This window comes from Nannospalax galili, unplaced genomic scaffold (assembly GCF_000622305.1).
Source record: "Nannospalax galili isolate Female #2095 unplaced genomic scaffold, S.galili_v1.0 scaffold2927, whole genome shotgun sequence".
NCBI classification, from domain to species: Eukaryota; Metazoa; Chordata; class Mammalia; order Rodentia; family Spalacidae; genus Nannospalax; species Nannospalax galili.
Window position 1 is genome coordinate 599,791 of NW_008355812.1, and position 18,436 is coordinate 618,226.

Here is an 18,436-nt window from a genome sequence, read left to right on the forward strand (position 1 = left end):
TCAGTTGAGGGACACTTAGGTTGCTTCCATCTCTTAGCTATTGTGAAAAGAGTAGCAACAAACATGGATGTACAAGTGTCTCTGCAATAGGATGAGTTCTTTGGGTATATGCCAAGGAGTGGTATAACTGGGTCAAATGGCAGGTTCATTTGTAGTTTTTTAAGAGTTCTCCACACTGCTTTCCATAGGGGTTAAACAAGCTTGCAGCCCCACCAGCAGTGGATGAGTGCTCCCCTTTCCCCACATTCTCTCCACATCCTCTCGATCTTAGCTAGTCTGACGGGGGTAAGATGAAATCTTAAAGTGCTTTTAATTTGCATTTCCCTAGTTACTAATGACATTGAACACCTTTTAAGATGCTTCTTGGCCGTCTTAATTTCTTCTTTTCAGAACTCTCTGTTCAGCTCCTTAGCCCATCTTTTTTGATTGGGTTACTTCCTGTCTTGATTCTTTGTTTTTTGAGTTGGTTATATATTCTGGCTGTTAAACCTCTGTCAGATGTGTCGCTGATGACAATTTTCTCCCATTCTGTGGGTTTTCTCTTCACTTCCTTGGTTGCTTCTTTTGACGTACAGAAGCTTTTTAGTTTAACGAGGTCCCATTTGTTGATTCTTGACCTTGTTTCCTGAGCAATTGATGTCCGGTTTAGAAAATCCTTTCCTACACCTACATCTTGCAGGTTATTGCCAATGTTTTCTTCTAACAGTTTCAGAGTTTCAAGCTTCACATTGAGGTCTTTGATTCATTTGGAGTTGACTTTTGTGCAAGGTGAAAGACGGGTTTAGTTTTATTCTTCTACAGGTGGAGATCAGTTTTGCCAGCATCATTTGCTAAACATGCTTAAACAGCAATTTTTTTTTTTAGATTTGATAAATGTTTATAGCATATTTCATCCAACAGCTGTGGAATATACATTCTTTTCAGCAGTCCAGGTAACTTTTTCTAAAATAAATCATATTTTTTTATTCTTATTCTTTTATGAAGTTAGTTAAAAATTAATGAACAAGAAATTAAAGAGACTGCGCTGCAATTAAGTTAGAATATTCTAACTGGAAAACAATTACTGTGAAACTATTTACATTCTCATAGAATTATAAACATTTCTCAAGGAATACTTTACAGCACAACTTTTTTTTTTCATACAGAAGAATTCATTCCAAAGCAATTGACATTGAGACGTTTTCACATGCATTTCTAATCTCTATCTGCATGACTATCACTGATCACAGTCGCCCACCTTCTGAGCTCCTCGGCATCTGAGCATGAATACAAACTCGTCAGATAGACAGACTTCCTCTCCCACTAGAGGCTCCATACTCTGCCATCTCTGTCACTGTCCACTGTGTTGTCAGCACCCTCATCCATTCCCCCCTGTCTGCCCTTCTGGTAAATCTAGTCAGCCAGAGGTCCCTGTTCCAGGAGGGTCAGCTAAACAGCAATTTTTAAAGTACCTCATTCTGGGCGGCGGAAATGCCTCAGTGGGTAAAGTGCTTGCTGCGCAAACAGGAAGGCCTGAGTTCAGATTCCCCAGCACCCACATAAAAGCTGGGTACAGTAGTGTGTGTCTGTAATCCCAGCATTGGATGGTGGAGACAGGAGCTCTCTGGTCAGCCAGCCCAGCCAATAGGGAGTTCAGGGTTTAGTGAGAGACCCTGTCTCAAAACATAAGACAGAGCAATATAGGAAGACAGCATAATCCTCTGTCCTCCACATACATGTGTACATTGATGGACACCCACATGCACACGCACACACACAGAAACACACACACCCGGCGTGGTGGCACACACTTTTAGTCCCAACATTCGGGAGACAGAGGCAGACGGATCTATGTGAGTTCAAGGCCAACTGGGGCTACAGGGAGATCCTGTTTCAAAAAGACCAATAAATAAATAAATAAATAAGTAAATAAATAAATAAACAATACAATCCCAAAATACACTAATACGATACATGCTGAGAAATGATGGTTTAGAAATACTGTCTTTGTTGTCGAGATTAAGTCATTATGTTTCTGTGAGAGCAGAAAACTCTGTATGTGCTTCAATAGCTTCAAATCTGAGCCAAGCTGTGTCAGGCAGGACAGCAAACACAGAGCAAAGCACATGTGTGTTCAGAATTAAGGCTGCAGTGACATCACAACACAGCATGGGTGAGTGCTACCAGGATCGTTACATGTTTGATTTTGGTCTGACGTGGGTGCTGGGACTCGAATCCAGGTCTTCTGCAAGAACAGTCAGTGTTCTTAACCGCTGAGCCATCTCTCTAGCCCCATGCAGTGATTTTTAAAAGTCAACTAAAAACTAGGGTGACTAGAAGCTTATTTAACTGCTCCCTCCGCACTCCGGAATGGGTTGTATGGCTGATCCTGCAGTTGCCATCTTCATCCAATACAAACTGCAACACGGTTCTATCAGCTAAAACTCGCTGCCCCTTCCGAGCCCCAGTGAGTTGGAGAACGCGGTCCCCAGGAGCCTCTGTCCTCAACTCTGTCCTGCAGGGAGTCGCAGAAGGCTTTTCTTGAGGGCAGTGGGAAAGGAGGGAACTAGCCACTGTCTGGTCCACATCCCATTGGACAGTTGTCACGCAAAGAAGGCTGGGACGTGTAGTCCGGCTGTGAGTCCTGAAGGTGATCTGCCTGGGAGGGCCTGATGTGCTGTGGGATACAGAGGACTGGGGCAGGCAGACAGAATGGAGAGGGAGGGATGAGGGCTTGCTAAGGGAGAACCACCTGTTTTCAGGTGGCATTTGCTGTGGGGCAAGTGACCAGGGCAGATCTGGTCCTGCAAACCGCAAATCATAGTCTCCTGCTCTCCAGGGAGGGTCCACAGAGGTGGTTCTGGGAAACGCTGTCCCACCAGGGGCACCACTGGGCTGAGAGGCAAAAACCTCACTTTGTTCACACTTCCTTCCCAACCCACACCTGCTCTATTATCACCTCTTTTGTTTTTTGATTTTAGAGAGCAGAGAGGCTAAACACCTGCCCCAGCTCACCATCCAAGCCCCAGGGGTCTAATTCTGAGTATGCTGACCTTGACCCCCTCCGGGAGCTGTGTCTGTGAAAGCCAGTTTCCCTCCCTGAAAACGGACTCAAAAGTCCCCCGTGAGGCCTGAGGTCCACGGGTCGTCCCAGAAGGTTTCCTTGTGGCAGCCGAGACGACAGCGGTCCCCAAGGCAGACGGCGGTGCAGAACGAAGGCCACAGGGCCACCAGGGCAGACCAGCGCTGCGCTGCGCACTCCCGCCGACAGAGGGAGCCGCGAACACGGAAGTGGGTGGCTCAGCCAGTCCGGGCCAAGTCCTGCCAGTCCCGCCATGGGGCCGCTGTGCAGGCCGCTGCTGCTCGGCCTGCTGCTGCTGCTGCTGCTCCTGCAGCCACGAGCTGCCCGGCCCGCCGGCCCCATCCGGGCCTTCGTGGTGCCCCACAGCCACATGGACGTGGGCTGGATCTACACGGTGGAGGTAGGTGCACCCCTGCACCGCAGCTGCCCCTGCACGGTGCACCCCGGCCCGGCCCAGGACCCCAGCGCACCCCGCCTGGGTGCCAGCCCCCTCCCTGCCCTGCTGCCCGAGCTCCTCCCTTGGACCGGCCACTTCCTGTCCCAAGCAGCTTCTTGTTGGTTGAGCCCCTGCATTCCAGCCAGGGCGGGGAGTGGGGCTCCCCTGTGTGAGGGGCTGATGGATAAGCTGTCTCCTAAGTCTGGAGCAGGAAGGGGTGGGGGTGGCTTCCTGAGCAAGTGGATGTCAGCTGACTTGCTAGGAAGTGGGCTGGTCCTCTTGGGGCTGACCCCGGGACCAGTTCAATGTCCCCTGAGCCCACAGACGCGATTCTGCACAGGCTTTGCGTCCGCTGCCTCAGTTTCCCCATCTGTAAAGTGGGAGCTGTGATTCCTACTGCATACCCATGAGGCCTGGGTGCTCTGGAGGTGGTGGGTGCCTGGGACGCTTGTTCCTCTTGGCTCACCTCCCTGGGGCTGCTGTGATGTCGTCTGCCTCCCCAGGAGAGCATGCGGGCCTACGCAGCCAATGTCTACACCTCGGTGGTGGCAGAGCTGGCCCGCGGAAAGCAACGCCGCTTCATCGCAGTGGAGCAGGAGTTCTTCCGGCTGTGGTGGGACAGGGTGGCCTCTGAGCAGCAGAAACGCCAGGTAAGTCAGGACAGGCTGACACAGGTCCCTGGGTATCCCAAGTATCCCAGGGAAAAGCCCTGCTGGAAACTCGGTAGGGGTTTCCAGATGTGGTCAGAGCTATGCCTGCTGTAAAACACAAGGTTTATGCTCAGGGCGCTGTCCAGGACTAGGTGATCTGCAATGCTGCCTTTCTGACTGCTCTTGAGATTAAAAAATACCCTGCCCCCCACACCCTGTGGGCTGGAGATATGGCACAATGATTTAGACCGCATGCTGTGCTTCCACACCCACGCCAGGCAGCGAACAAGGCCTGTGACCCTGACTCCAGGGGAATCCCAGGTCTGTGATCTCCAAGGGCACCTACACTCACTTGCACATACCCACATATAAACACACAGAAAAACAGACAAACACACACATATGCACACAATATTTTATTTTATGTATATGAGTGTATTGCCTGCATATATGTAAGTGCGGAGGTGTTCGTGCATTGCCCCTGGAGGTCAGAAGAGAGCATCGGTTTCCTTGGTTGTTAGCCACCATGCGTTGGGAATCTATCCCAGGTCCTCTGCAAGATCAGTCAGTGCTCTTAACTGCTGAGGCAACTCTCCAGCCCCTTAAAAATTAAAAAATAGCCAGGTGTGGTGATGCACGCCTTTAGTCCCAGCACTCAGGAGGCAGAGGCAGTGGATCTCTGTGAGATCGAGGCCAGCCTGGTCTACATAGTGAGTGTCAGGCAAGCTGGGACTACAGGGAGACTCTGTCTCAAAAATACCCAAAATTAATTAATTAATTAATTAACTAACTAACCAATTAATTAAGCCAGATGTGGTGATATATGCCTTTAATCCCAGAACTTGAGAGGCAGAAGCAAGAGGCCCTCTGTGAGTTCTAGGCCAACTGGGTCTCTGTAGCACATTCCAGGCCAGCCTGGGCTACACTGTGAGAACTTGTCTCAAAAATTGTTTATGAATTAATTAAAGTAAAAATCTCCCTGTAAGCCAGCACCCCTTCCGAAAAGACAGCAGGTGCTGGTACTAAATCAACATCCAGGTGCCCTGAGCCTTGCCCTCCCCCCATTCACACATGCTGCCTGGCCCTCCTGGTGGCCTTGACAGGGGTCCCTGTGGCTCAGGAGTTGGCAGCAGCTTGCTTTATGCAGTGCAGAAACCCTGGGCAGGCTGGCGCTCGGTTCTGCCTCGGTCACTATCACTGCTCTCTGTGAACTGCAGCTCCCACCTCTATAAATGGGGTGACTGCCCCCTTCTTGGACAGGTCCTGGCCAAGAATGGCTCTGATACTTAGGAGCTCTTAGTTTACTCTCCAGCATTCACCTTTGAGAACAGCTCTTGGACATGAGCTTCAGAGAAGCTAAGCAACTTGCTCAAAGTAGTAAAGCTAAGCAGACAGAGTGGGAGTCTGCCAGGTCTTACTGGGGGCCAGGGTGGGAGTCTCTTAAGGCTGAAGCCTGTCAAGTCATGATGCATAGCCTCATGTTTGAGGCCACCTGCATGTACCAGCCATGAGGATTGTTATCCAGACTTAATAGAGGTGGTCTGGGCTCAGAGAGGGCGATGGGTACATAGCTTATGAGTGGCAGATGGGATTTTGAGCAAAGCCTCTCTGACTTCAGAGCATGCCTCTTCAGGGTGTCCAGTGGGGTCTGTCTCTGACCCTCTGAGGGGGGGTGTGGCCTTTGTGTAATGAATGACCTAGGTAGGTACCTGCTAGTATAGCTCCCTGGCTCTGCTCTGAGGGATCCCCAGGAGCTACATCCTCAGCCTACAAACAGCCCAGCAGCCTACTGCCTACTTGCACGCCCACTGTCTCTACCTACCCCTGAACTCATTCATCCAACACATGTTCATCAGCAACACCACACTGAAAGGCAGAACAGGCCTCCAATTGTCAGTCCCCAAAAGAAAAGTGAACCCTGAGAGACACTGCAGGCTGGGTCCCCAGACTGAACCAAGCTTAGAACCCATGACCTAGCTGCCTTCTTCTGCCTGACTGTGCCCAGGTTCACCAGCTCCTGGATGAAGGTCGCCTGGAGTTTGTTCTCGGAGGCCAGGTCATGCACGATGAAGCCGTGACCCACCTGGATGATGAGATCCTACAGCTTACAGGTTTGGCTTGGCTCACAGTTTCTGAGAGTTCAGCCTAGAGTCCCTGGCTCTGTTGATTCTGGGCCTGTGTTGAGGCAGGATGTCACAGCAGTGGGAGCATGTAGAGGAGGATGCTTTTGAGTTCAGGGTGGACAGAGAGCAAAGGAACAGAAAGGGGCAAGAAGCCCCTAGAACCTGCCCCAGTGGACTATTCTCCTAGCCAGGCCCTACATTCTAAAGTTTCCATTACCTTCCAGAATGGTTCCACCAGCTGGGACCAAGCCCCCAGCACATGAGCCTGAGGGGGAGATTTCACATTCAAATCATAACAGCCACCGTGACACCTTGGGGCCTTTATGGGGGTGTGTGTCTGGCCCCCATGTTCTGAGCTCTGCCTACATCTCTTAGCAGAGCACTTTGGCTGGAGAAACAGTGATCTAGGGCCACAGAGAGTGGAATGGAGGGGTTAAGAGTCAGGTGACCTGGGCCCATCATAGCCCCATGGGAGTCCTGCCTATGACTCTGGGCAAAGGATATAACTTCATGCCTCAGCTTCCTCACTGAGAGATTAGTTTGATGGCAATGCCTTCCTCAAAGGGTTCTTTTATAATTCATAAAAGGCACTCTAAGTGGAACATATGGTTCCCTAATGAATACTCAATAAATGTTATCTGCCTTTGCCATTATGAACACCATCATTGCCATCACACCTGTTCCATCGCCATGATCACCACCACAGTCACCATCACCACCATCACTGCTCTCACCATCACTACAACCATCACACCTCCTCCATCACCATGATCACCACTGTGGTCACCATCATTACCACCATCATCACCATCACACCTCCTCCATCACCATGGTCACCACTGTGGTCACCATCATTACCACCATCATCACCATCACACCTCCTCCATCACCATGGTCACCACTGTGGTCACCATCATTACCACCATCATCACCATCACCCCTCCTCCATCACCATGGTCACCACTGTGGTCACCATCATTACCACCATCACACCTCCTCCATCACCATGGTCACCACTGTGGTCACCATCATCACCATCACACCTCCTCCATCACCATGGTCACTACCACCATTGCCTTCACTATCCCAACACCACCATCACCACCACTACCATCACTACCACTATCACCACCATTATTACCACCATCACCACCCCACCAGCATTACTACCATTATCATCACCACCATCACTACCATCGCTACCACCATCATGACTATCAGCACCACCACTGTTATAACATACCACGTCCCCCTCCTCGCTGTCACCACCTGCAGTTACAGTGGGCTAGTTTGCTTGCCCAGCCCTGATGACAGCTAAGGAGGAAATCCTGGAATTCTTAGTGTCATTTTGCACATGTTAAAACAGACCCAGAGATGAAGTGACTCTGTTAGCAGCCAGTGGCCAGTATGAGAATGGAGGTCTCATGACTAAGCACCAAGTCCCAAGGTCTCTCCACTGCATTGTGGACCCTAGTTTCCCTTGGTAGAACACCACGTGCTCTAAGAGATGTTTACACCCCTCCCGGCTCTCTGTGAATTAAGAGGAGACCTTCCCTTGATGTCTAGCAGGCTTAGCCCATGTGTGTTACTGGCGGTCTCTATGATCTATGCTGTTAAAAGATAAATTTGAGCACATTAAAATCGTAGCTTATTTGTACAAAGAGTAGTTCATGAATCAGGCAACACCAGACTGCAGGTGATTCAGGGACTCGCTGGTGGAGATGAGGGCAGAACTTTAAGAGTCCCAGAAGTAAGACAAAATGGTTGGCTTCTTCAAATGGGCTCCCTGGCGGGTCCTGGGGGGTGAGCTTTCACTTGCCGTTTGTGCTGAGTTGGACTTTTGTTCATTCACATGCCCTCCCCAGGCTGTGGAGATGTCGAGCCTCAATGCCACTGACCTGTCAGTCAGTGCTCAGGCCTGCTCTTTGGCCATGCTGACTGGAAGGAAAATGTCTGACGGGAGGCAGTGAGCAGGTCTTTGGCTTAGACCCACTACTGCCCTTGCCAGAGGCTGGCACTGTGCCCCAAACCATGGAGGCTCTGCCGGTGTGGGAACAGTACAGGGAGCTCATCTGCCCTCGGCATGCTGCTGTTGACCATGCAATCTCTTGCTCTGTCCTCCCAGACTGCCCTGCTGGCAGAGCTGCTGGTCCACACCCACTCTGCTCCTGACCCACCCCACCGCACTCCTCCCCGGCCCTCCTGCCCTCCTGACCTGCTCTCTGCTTCCATCTTGCTTATAGGTTGACTTGTTACCCTGCTTCTGAATCCCAGACATCACCTGGGATGTGATGATCCCAGGCCTAGGGGTTCACTTTGTGCCCCAATTATACCACACAGACTACAACCCATTGAGTGCAGGGAGCTGACTGTTTGTGGCAGGGCTCAGGGACACTCGTCAGTGGCTCATTCAATGGTGGGAGTTTCTTCTCCTGCAGCCCTGAGCCCAATGATGCTCCCTTGTGGGGATTTCAAAATAGTGAATATGAATGAATGAATGAATGAATGAATGAATGGTTGGATGTGTCTGACCTGGAGCTTTTGCTATGTGACAAATTATCCCCCAATTTAGTAACCTCCAACAGCAAACATTTAGTATGTCCAGCTTCTGGCTGAGGAGTTCAGGAGAAGCAGATTGCCCATGGCGTTCAGCTCAGGGTCTCTTGAGTTGCTGTCAGGGTGTCAGGTGGGGTGGCATCTGAGGGCTAGAGAAGCCACTTCCAAGCTTCATCACCTGGCCCTGAGGGAAATGAGCCAGACACAGAGGAGTATTACACGGTCCCACTCAGGGGAGTCCCTGAAGCCACCACATCCACAGAGACTGCGGAATGCTGCTGCTTTGGGGCTGGGAAGGCGGCATATAATGGAAAGTTTCAGTTTTACAAGACGGAAGGTTCTAGAGCTGAATGGTGGTGTGTGTGAATGCAGGTAATACCTCTGAACTGTGCATTTGGAAACTGGTCATGAATTGTATGCAATGTGTGCACGTAAGGGTTAAAACCAGCTGGGTGTGGTGGCGCACGCCTTTAATCCCAGCACTCAGGAGGCAGAGGCAGGTGGATCTCTGTGACTTTAAGATCACCCTGGTCTCCAGAGTTCCAGGCCAGCTGGGGCTACAGGGAGACCCTTTCTCAAAAGGGAGAGAGAGAGAGAGAGAGAGAGAGAGAGAGAGAGAGAGAGAGAGAGTTAAAACCTAGGGACTGGAGAAATGGCTCAGTGGTTAAAAGCAGTGGCTGCTCTTGCATAGGACCTGGGTTCAATTTCCAGCACCCACATGGTGGCTGACAACCATCCACAGCTCCAGTTCCAGGGGATCCACCACCCTCTTCTGACCTCTGCGAGCATTGCATGACACAGGTGCACTTAAACACCCACAGGCAATACACTCAGACACAAAAAGTAAGAATAAAAAATAAAATATTTTTTAAAAAGAGTTAAAACCTAGCCATGCATGGTAGCACATGCCTTTAATCCCAGCACTCAGGAGGCAGAGGCAGGCAGATCTCTGGTCTACATAGCAAGTTCCAGACCTGCTGGGGGTGCGGAGAGACCATGTCTCAAAAAAGGAAAGAGTTAAAACTTAAAACCTTCCTCTGCAGCCCATGTGACCTGTGGCCTGGTAGCTGGTATTACAGTCTTCTAGGCTTGAAGGGTACCCCCGTGAACAGAGAGTGAAGGGTGCCCAGGGCAGCCCACCCAGGCGACGCTGTCTTTGCAGAAGGACACGGCTTCCTCTACGAAACATTTGGAACCCGGCCACAGTTCTCCTGGCATGTGGACCCGTTCGGTGCATCAGCCACAACCCCCACCCTGTTTGCCCTGGCAGGCTTCAATGCCCATCTCATCTCCCGGATCGACTACAACCTCAAGGACGCCATGCAAGAGACCCAGGTGTGTCCTGTGCCACATGTGCTGTCCCTTCCTGCTGCTCCTGCCCTTCACTGTGTCTTAGAGGACTTTGTGGCAAGCGCCTGGCCGCCCAGGCCGGACTCCTGCAGCTTCCTCCAGGGATGGTCTCCTGCCTGAAGGCCTTCCTACCCTTACCTGGGCCAGGGCTAGGCTGACTCCTTTCCTAGGCTTGACCTTCCAGCAGAGCAGAGCTGCTCCAGAGCCACAGGCAGGGCCTGTTCAGCTGGGACTGTCGGGAGAGGTGGCTTAGCTCTATGGCTGTATGTAGCTGTGGTAGAAATGGACCAGTGGTGACACAGAGCTACAGTCGGTGACTCCTTTGATCCTGCCCTAGGAAGGACCAGGCCTGGTGCCAGCTGCATCTCCATCAGCCCTGGAGCCGCCTGGGAGGTGGGATGTCAGTTACACCTGGGCCTTAGCCAGCAGACATGTGGCCGCACAGCTCTAGAGGCTGCAGGTGCCAGGTCAGGTTGGGAGAGGTGCTGTCCTGAAGATTGTGGGGGAGGGTCTCCCCTAGGCCTCCCTCCTTGGCACGCAGGTGGCCGTTTTCTCCCTAGCCTCCGCCATGGGTTCCTGTGTCTGCACCCCACCCCATACTTCCCTTTAAACGACTTCTCTTCTCGTGCCCTCCCCTCCCTCTCCTCATCTGTCCTCCCTTCCTTTATTCTGTTCTGGTGGTGCTGGTGGTTAAAGCCAGGGCCTTGCAGTTGTAGACAAGTTTTCTGCCACAGAGCTATACCCCCTTCATGTATAAACATCCATCCTGTGTTAGGATCCTTCTTAATGACCTCATGTTGACATGGCCTAGCCACACAGACCCCCCCACATATCAAGATGCTAATGATTAGGACTTTAGCATATCTTTGTGCAGGGCACAATTATAGTTATACCCATCTTACAGATGAGGAGAGCAAGGCCCCAGAGGGTAAGGTATGCTGTCCAGGGTTGCCCTCAGGGAGCAGTGGCAGAGCTGGCGACCAAGAGTTATACAGAGGTAGACTTGGGCTCCAGGGCAGCAAGACAGGAACAATTTATTATCACCTATGAAGTGCAGGCTGCCTTTCCTGAGCCTGAGAACAGTCCCCTCTACCCCCCACCATTTCACCTGTTATGCCCTGTGTTTCACTCAGAAACCAGGTCACAGAGGGTGCATGAGCTTGTGTGGGGCCCCAAGGCAGTGTTCTACAGAACTGGCTCTGGAACCCTGAGTGCATTCTAGCCATCCGAACATCTGAGAGCTGAACCACACAGAAATGAGCGGTCTGTGCCTGTGGGTGTTCAAGCAGAGTAGAATCAGAGTCTCCATGAGGCTTGGCCCAGGGAAAACTGAGGAGCAGTGAGGGGCGTGCACAGCTCCAGGAGGAGCCACAAGTGGCTCTGGGAGCCCCTGGTATGAAGGAAACTTATAAGGGCACAGGGAGAGGTCTCATCTTTGAGCCACTGAGGAGAAGGCAGGCCGTGGAGGTGCGGGGGCTGGGGAGGCGGAGCCAGGGCACCCGTGAGCTTTATCCTTCCCCCTCACCTGTTCTTTTGGGTTCACAGGGGCTGCAGTTTGTATGGCGTGGGTCCCCGTCCCTGTCAGAGCAGCAAGAGATCTTCACACACGTCATGGACCAGTACAGCTACTGCACCCCCTCCCACATCCCCTTCTCCAACAGGTGGGTGCCCCTGTCTGTCTGCCGCCCCTGCCCACTTGTGTTGGGTGGTAGTGGCACATGCTTATAATCCTTGTGTTGGGAAGGCAGAGATAGGAGAATCTTTGGAACTGGATGGCGGGACAGCCTAGCCAAACCAGCCAGCTCCAGGCCAGCAAGAGGCCCTATCCCCAAAAGCAGGATGGATGGCTCCCACAGTGCCATGCCTGAGGTTTCCTCTAGCCTCCTTATGCATGCACACACATATGCACACACACTCGCACGTGTGTCCATGCACCCGCATCTGAGCCTCATTGGGCCGTCATGGTGAGGAAGCTAAGACCATGTGGTGATGTCCCACCTGACCCTGAGCCTCTGCCCTCCCTCAGGTCCGGATTCTATTGGAACGGTATAGCCGTCTTCCCACAGCCGCCCCCAGATGGCGTGTATCCCAACATGAGTGAGCCCGTCACCCCAGCCAACGTACACCTCTATGCCGAGGCTCTGGTGGCCAACGTGAAGCAGAGGGCTGCATGGTTCCAGACTCCTCACGTCCTCTGGCCCTGGGTATGGCACACCCCAAGTCCATGTGTCCTCCACACAGTCCTAGTCTACCTTGTACCCCGGGTATGGCCCTTCTTCAGAAGCAGCCTGTGCATGAGGCCAACTCGAACCTGGCCCATCTTTACCCAGCCATTACTGCTCCTTCCTTCCCTGCAAACCCCTGGGCCTCACCCACTCTCCCATCCTGGGTGCCCCTGAAGCCTATCAGCTGACAGAAGCCCCAGACATACTATCCCATGCCTCACTTCCCTTTGCGTTGTTTGGGACTGAGGCCAGGGCTGGAAGCTGATTCCAATGTGGCCTCTGCGTGCATCTATTTCCTTATGTGTGAAATGGGTTGACGTTCATGAGATGGGTGTCCCCCAGAAACAGTGCCACACCTCATCATCATCACTGACCTTTAGTGAGCACCACTGTGAGCCAGGCACTGACTGCTCTGTTTTTTCTCATCCATCTAACTGGCATCACGGGGACCCAGCAGGGAGGCATTGCTGGTATCCATTTTGTAGTTGAAGGACTGAGGCTCAGAGACATCAAAGAATTGTTCTGAGGCTGCACAGCTGTTTAGCAGAGCGCGTAGAAAGAGCTGGTGTTTGTGTTCAGACCTGTCCAGCGTGCCTTCCTAACTCATGACCGCTGGAGGTCAGGATGTGTCAGGGCTGTGTGAAAATTATATTATCACAATTGGTCCTGGTGATAGTTACTTAAGAGAGGCCCAGGGCAGACAGCAACGGGGGCCATTCTGGGGCCCTGGTTGGCCAGGGACAGTGTATAAGCCACTGTTGGGGCAGAGATGAGCCCTCCTGACAGGGCAAGGGCTCTGCTACCAGAGGTCCATGCCATGACCCGTGTCCTCCTGCAGGGGTGTGACAAGCAGTTCTTCAATGCCTCAGTGCAGTTTGCCAACATGGACCCCCTGCTGGACTACATCAACAGCCACTCCTCCCAGTTCGGTGTCTTGGTGCAGTATGCCACGCTGGACGATTACTTCCGTGCCCTGCACTCCCTCAACATAACCTGGCACGTCCGTGACCACCACGACTTCCTGCCGTATTCCTCAGGTATGAGCCTCGGGAGGTCGGGGGTGATTTAACACCAGGGAGGACAAGACCTTCTCCTTCCTTGGTGTGGGCTTGGCATGATTTTCATGCCTACAAGGGGGTGTCAGGCAGGTCCCCACCTGCTCTCCCCACCCTAGACAGCCTAAGCACTTCACACAGCCCCTCCCCCAGCCTCAGCTGCTCACCATCACCCGCAGCTCCACCCACTCATCCTGTATGCCCCTCCTCACACCAAGGCTGGGCAGCCCAGTGCCTCCTCTGTTTCAGAAGTCACACACTTTCTTCTAGCTCTGCCCAGTCTTTGTCATCGTGAGGGACCTCGTCTGCTTCCTGCCTGTGTCCTCAGACCCTAGGCTGAGCAGACCGCAGCCTCCAAGCTCTGCTCCCAGACTGCGCAAAGTCTAGAACCCGCCCTGCCTCACAGTGGGGACACCAGTGGTACCACTGTGCCTGGCAGTGATTGTGACCCCTCCAATCCAGGCTCTAGAGGCTCCTTCCAGGCATGCAAGATGCAGAGAAGGCAGGCAACATCAGCACCACCAGGCCCTGTGTGTGCCCCTGCTGGTGGTGCCTGCAGGCCCATCTCCTCTGTTTAGCTACCAGCAGAGGACCAAGGCAGGTAGAAAAAGCTCTCAGGCCACCACTGGGGTCTGGCTTCTTTGATATGGGGTTGTGGGGCCATCTTGGTGATAGAGCACTTGTCTGGTATGCAGAAGGGCTAGGCTCCAGTCCCAACACTAAAAACAAATTGTTGCATGTGATGTTACAGCCTCTGAAGGGTCCTATGGCCCCACTCTGCCTCCACCCAGATGGAGGACCCCAGACAGGGTGGGTAGGATGGTGACTGGCACACTTCAAGTAGGATAGCTAGTGACCAGAACATAGTAGGGCCTGCCAGTGGGCCTTGCCCAGCACCGGCACTCCCACACCAGTCTATCAGTTCAAGTCCAGGAGGAGGAGGCAGAAGCTTGGGGGTACCTGCCAGCTGGCCACTAACCACCATGTGGTCAGGGCACCTGGAACAAGCCTGCCCCACCATACCCTACCTTCCTATCCACAGTGACAGCAGAGCATCCCAATCCCTCCCACTTTATTTCATCAGTGAAGGGGTTTTAGAGAGTTAGAGGAGGAACCCTGTGAAGGATTGGTGGGGTCCACGTCCCCTCTCCCCATTTCCTTCCCTTCCACTACATAGATGGGCTCCAGCTACAAGGTTCCTTGGGGCCTGGGCTACCCTGGCCCCCAAGACTTGACTCTGTTAAGTCTGCACGGAAAAGCTGGGGTGGGGCTGCTGTAACTCTCAGCACCCTGTGTTTTGTACCACATGGATGTCAGGCATTCCCAGCACACTTGAGGAGGACGGGGACAAGAATGGGCCTAGCCGGGGCTGGAGAGATGGCACAGCGGTTAAGAACACTGACTGTTCTTGCAGAAGACCCAGGTTCTAATCCCAGCACCCACATGGCAGCTAACAACTGTCCGTAACTGCAGTTCCAGGGGATCCGACAGCCTCTTCTGTCCTCCACGGGCATCGCACGACATGGGTGCACTTACCTACATGCAGGCAATACATGCATACACATAAAATAAAAATAATAAAATATTTGAAAAACAATAAACGAAAATAAAAATAAAAGAAGAATGGGCATAGCCACAGCCATGGCAGGAGGGGAGGCATCGTGTGGGTGTACTTACAGTCGGTGGGAGAGGGTCCATCTATGGGTATGGTTACAGGCAGGGGGTGATGTCATGCGAGTGTGGCTAAATGGAAGTGGAAGTGGGTGGAAGTCAGGGTGGGGGGCCTGGTTTACAATTCCAAGCCTTCTAACTACTCAGTTTGGTGATGGAGCTATGGGGCACCCTGTTCAACCACCTGGAGCCTTTTCTCAGAGCCATGTGGCCGCTCATTAGAGTCTGGCCAGAGGAGCAAATAGGAAACAGAAGCCTCAGACTAGACCCGGGAAGAGCCAGAGTGTAGAAACTACCAGAGCCTGAGACCCAACTTCTGACTCAACCCAGCTGCTGCCTCCAGCTCTGAACCCCTAGGCAACCCATGTGGTATCTTTCAGTGCCCACCTCCCCCTGTCCCATCAGCGTCCACCTCTGCCTCCTCCCATCAGCTCCCACCTCTGCCCCCTCCCATGGGCTTCAGAAGGGGCCCTGCTGACACACAGGCCTTTCCCAGGACTTCCTGGAGCCCGCAGAGTCATGTACAACAAAAGCTGCTGTGGATTTAAAGCTCTTCACCACTGTGTGCTGCCCACCAAGGCCCAATGCCATTCTCCTTCCCAAGGTTTCCCAGCCTCACCCAGTATGCTGACCCCTCAGCCTCACCGTGTTTACTGACCCCTCAGCCTCACCCAGTATGCTGACCCCTCAGCCTCACCGTGTTTACTGACCCCTCAGCCTCACCCAGTATGCTGACCCCTCAGCCTCACCGTGTTTACTGACCCCTCAGCCTCACCCAGTATGCTGACCCCTCAGCCTCACCCTGTATGCTGACCCCTCAGCCTCACTCTGTGTACTTACCTCCCAGAACCACAGCAGGCCTGGACAGGTTTCTATTCATCCCGAAGCATGCTCAAGGGGCTAGCACGGCGAGCCAGCGCCCTACTGTATGCTGGGGAGTCCATGTTCACACGCTACATGTGGCCGGCCTCCCACGGGACTCTGGACCCTGTCTGGGCCCTGCAGCAGCTCCAGCACCTCCGCTGGGCCGTGTCTGAGGTAAGATCACCATGCAGCCTCAGTGTGGTTGGACCCTCCTGTGCTGTATGCTTTCCACCCTTGTCCTAAAACAAATCCTCAACCCCAGTTGGAGACTCCACTTTACAGGAGAGAAAGCTGAGGCCCCTCTGGTCATAAGGCTGATACAAGATGAAACTGGGCCACAGACGGACCCACGGTCTCATGGCTCCTAGAGGGTGGCTTCCTTAAGCTTCATGCCTGATTTTACAAAGGGGAATAAAGAATAAAACGCCATTAGGACCAGATAGTCCTGCCTGGCTCCAAAGCTCAGCTTAGCTGTGTGGCCTTGGGCTCATAATTTTCACTCTCTGAGCCCCAGTTTCCTCCCTGTGAACTTTCACTCTGGAGGATGCTGGGACAATAGAATGGCAGGACAGCCACCTGGGCTTGTCCCGTGGGGAGGCCAAGTTTTCTAGCTTGTCGCTCCCCGCCAATAAAGTGGCCAGGCTAGCAGTCCATTTTATAGTCGCCTAGGGCTAAGTGTTCTAGGAGCTGTGTTGGGAAGAAGCAGGTGGACTTTAGAGCCCATCAGGGCAATGGGCTGAAGTGGCTTCATCCAGGGAGCCTCATTCTCTCCCTCCGTGAAAAGGAGACCATTCACCTCTCCCGGGCTCCAAGGAGTGAGAACATCACACTATATAGAGTGCCAGGAGGGCAAGGAAGATGATGGTGAGGGGAAACCGGGTCCCTTCTGGAAGTGTTCCCCTTGTGAGATGGAGGACTAGGACACGGCATGTCTGTGACGTCAGGAGCGGGTGTGCTGTTCTTCAGCCTCTTGCCTCAGTTTCCTCTTCTGTAAGATGGAAGGGATGCCCCCTATCCTTTGCGCTCTGTAGAGCCTCCCAGAGCCAGGTCCTGATCCCCTTCTCTGTTGACTCCGGTGACCACAGGTCCAACACCACGATGCCATCACCGGCACTGAGTCCCCCAAGGTGAACAACATGTACATGGATCATCTGGTCACAGGGGTGCTGGGTGTGCGCAAGCTGATGGCCTCCATCATCCTGGACAGGCGCCCGGCAGCCAGCGCAGGTAAGTAAGGCTCCTCCAGGGAGGTAGTGGCTCTACTCTGAAGAGAGCCAGGGCACTGGAGACCAGAGCCTCATGCTCAGTCCACAAGTCTGTGAACCCCATACCCATGGTGTGACCTTGCCAGTGGGTCCAGTGCTCTGAGTCTGCTTCCTTATCCTGGAAACCAGGAAGGCCTGACATCACAGTTGGGACTGAGTAAGAATGGCTAATTTGTTCTGAGCCTTCACTAAGCTCGAAATGCTCCCCATGGGGTGTTTAGTTTAATGCTTCACACAGTCTCTATAAGATAGGGGCTCATTTCTGAGCTGAGGGATCATGTCTTGGCTCAGGGTAACTAGCTAGGAAGCAGAAGAGCTGGAATTTGAATCCATCACCTTTGATGCCCTGCTGTGTTGTCTGGCTCAGCCTCACCTGGTCCCAGCTTTCCTCCCGAGCAGAGCTGGGCTGTGGATCACCTCAGAGCAGTCATGACCCAGCGTCTTTGTCTATGAAGTGTCACACATCCAAAGTGACAAGTGGGGAGTTCAAAACCAGGAAAATCCTGGTCTCTACATACACACAAGGTCACGGGTCCCTGTGTCCTGTCCCCATCATTCTTCACTTCTTTCTGTTTTTCTCTTGCCCCCTCAGCCTTCCCTCTTCCCTAGCAGAGCTGTGCCTCTCACCTGCCCTGGCCTCACCCCCACCCCACCCGTGTGTCTGTGTGTGTGTGTGTGTGTGTGTGTGTATATATCCCAAAACAGCCTGTAGCTTCTAACTTGGGCTCCTGCCCTGGGGACACCAGTCTGGTGGGACAGACATTTGCAGAAAGAGAGTGGTAACCTGGGCTGTAACGTACCGGACAGGTGGGTCAGTCAGGTGATCTGTGTTGTTCCATGAGCACACAGAAGGCTTCCCCCCAGCAGGGAGTCGGTAGAGAACCACTACAGTGGCCCAAGTGTGCCTTGCTTGGTGGGGAACCTTGCTCTCCTGAAGGATGGTGATACCGACCAGTGACAGAGTCTTGGAACCTGGAACTTGTATCTTTTCAACAAGCCATTTATTTCAAAATTCAGACAATTTTTATACATCCCAAAGAACTAGCAGTCACGTGGGATATGGCAGTCACATACAAAGATTTAGGGTACAAAGAAGCAGGACATTTAGTCTGTTAGTTGGCGCCAGAAGGATTCTTAAACTTTCACTCAAGGTTATCAATGCCCATTCAGTCATTTATTG

General features: G+C 52.8%; 1 protein-coding gene across 1 annotated transcript in view; it reads left to right on the top strand.

Moving 5' to 3' along the window:
* Nucleotides 1-3,271: 3,271 nt before the first annotated feature.
* Nucleotides 3,272-18,436, top strand: part of Man2b2 (mannosidase alpha class 2B member 2) — a 31,790-nt gene continuing 16,625 nt past the window's right edge. The window contains exons 1-9 of the mRNA XM_008853800.3: nt 3,272-3,461; nt 4,001-4,147; nt 6,153-6,258; nt 9,989-10,161; nt 11,722-11,837; nt 12,203-12,380; nt 13,240-13,438; nt 15,975-16,165; nt 17,077-17,218. Coding sequence (XP_008852022.1) covers nt 3,315-3,461; nt 4,001-4,147; nt 6,153-6,258; nt 9,989-10,161; nt 11,722-11,837; nt 12,203-12,380; nt 13,240-13,438; nt 15,975-16,165; nt 17,077-17,218 — 1,399 coding nt within the window. The 5' untranslated portion in view covers nt 3,272-3,314. The remainder of the gene's footprint in view (nt 3,462-4,000; nt 4,148-6,152; nt 6,259-9,988; nt 10,162-11,721; nt 11,838-12,202; nt 12,381-13,239; nt 13,439-15,974; nt 16,166-17,076; nt 17,219-18,436) is intronic.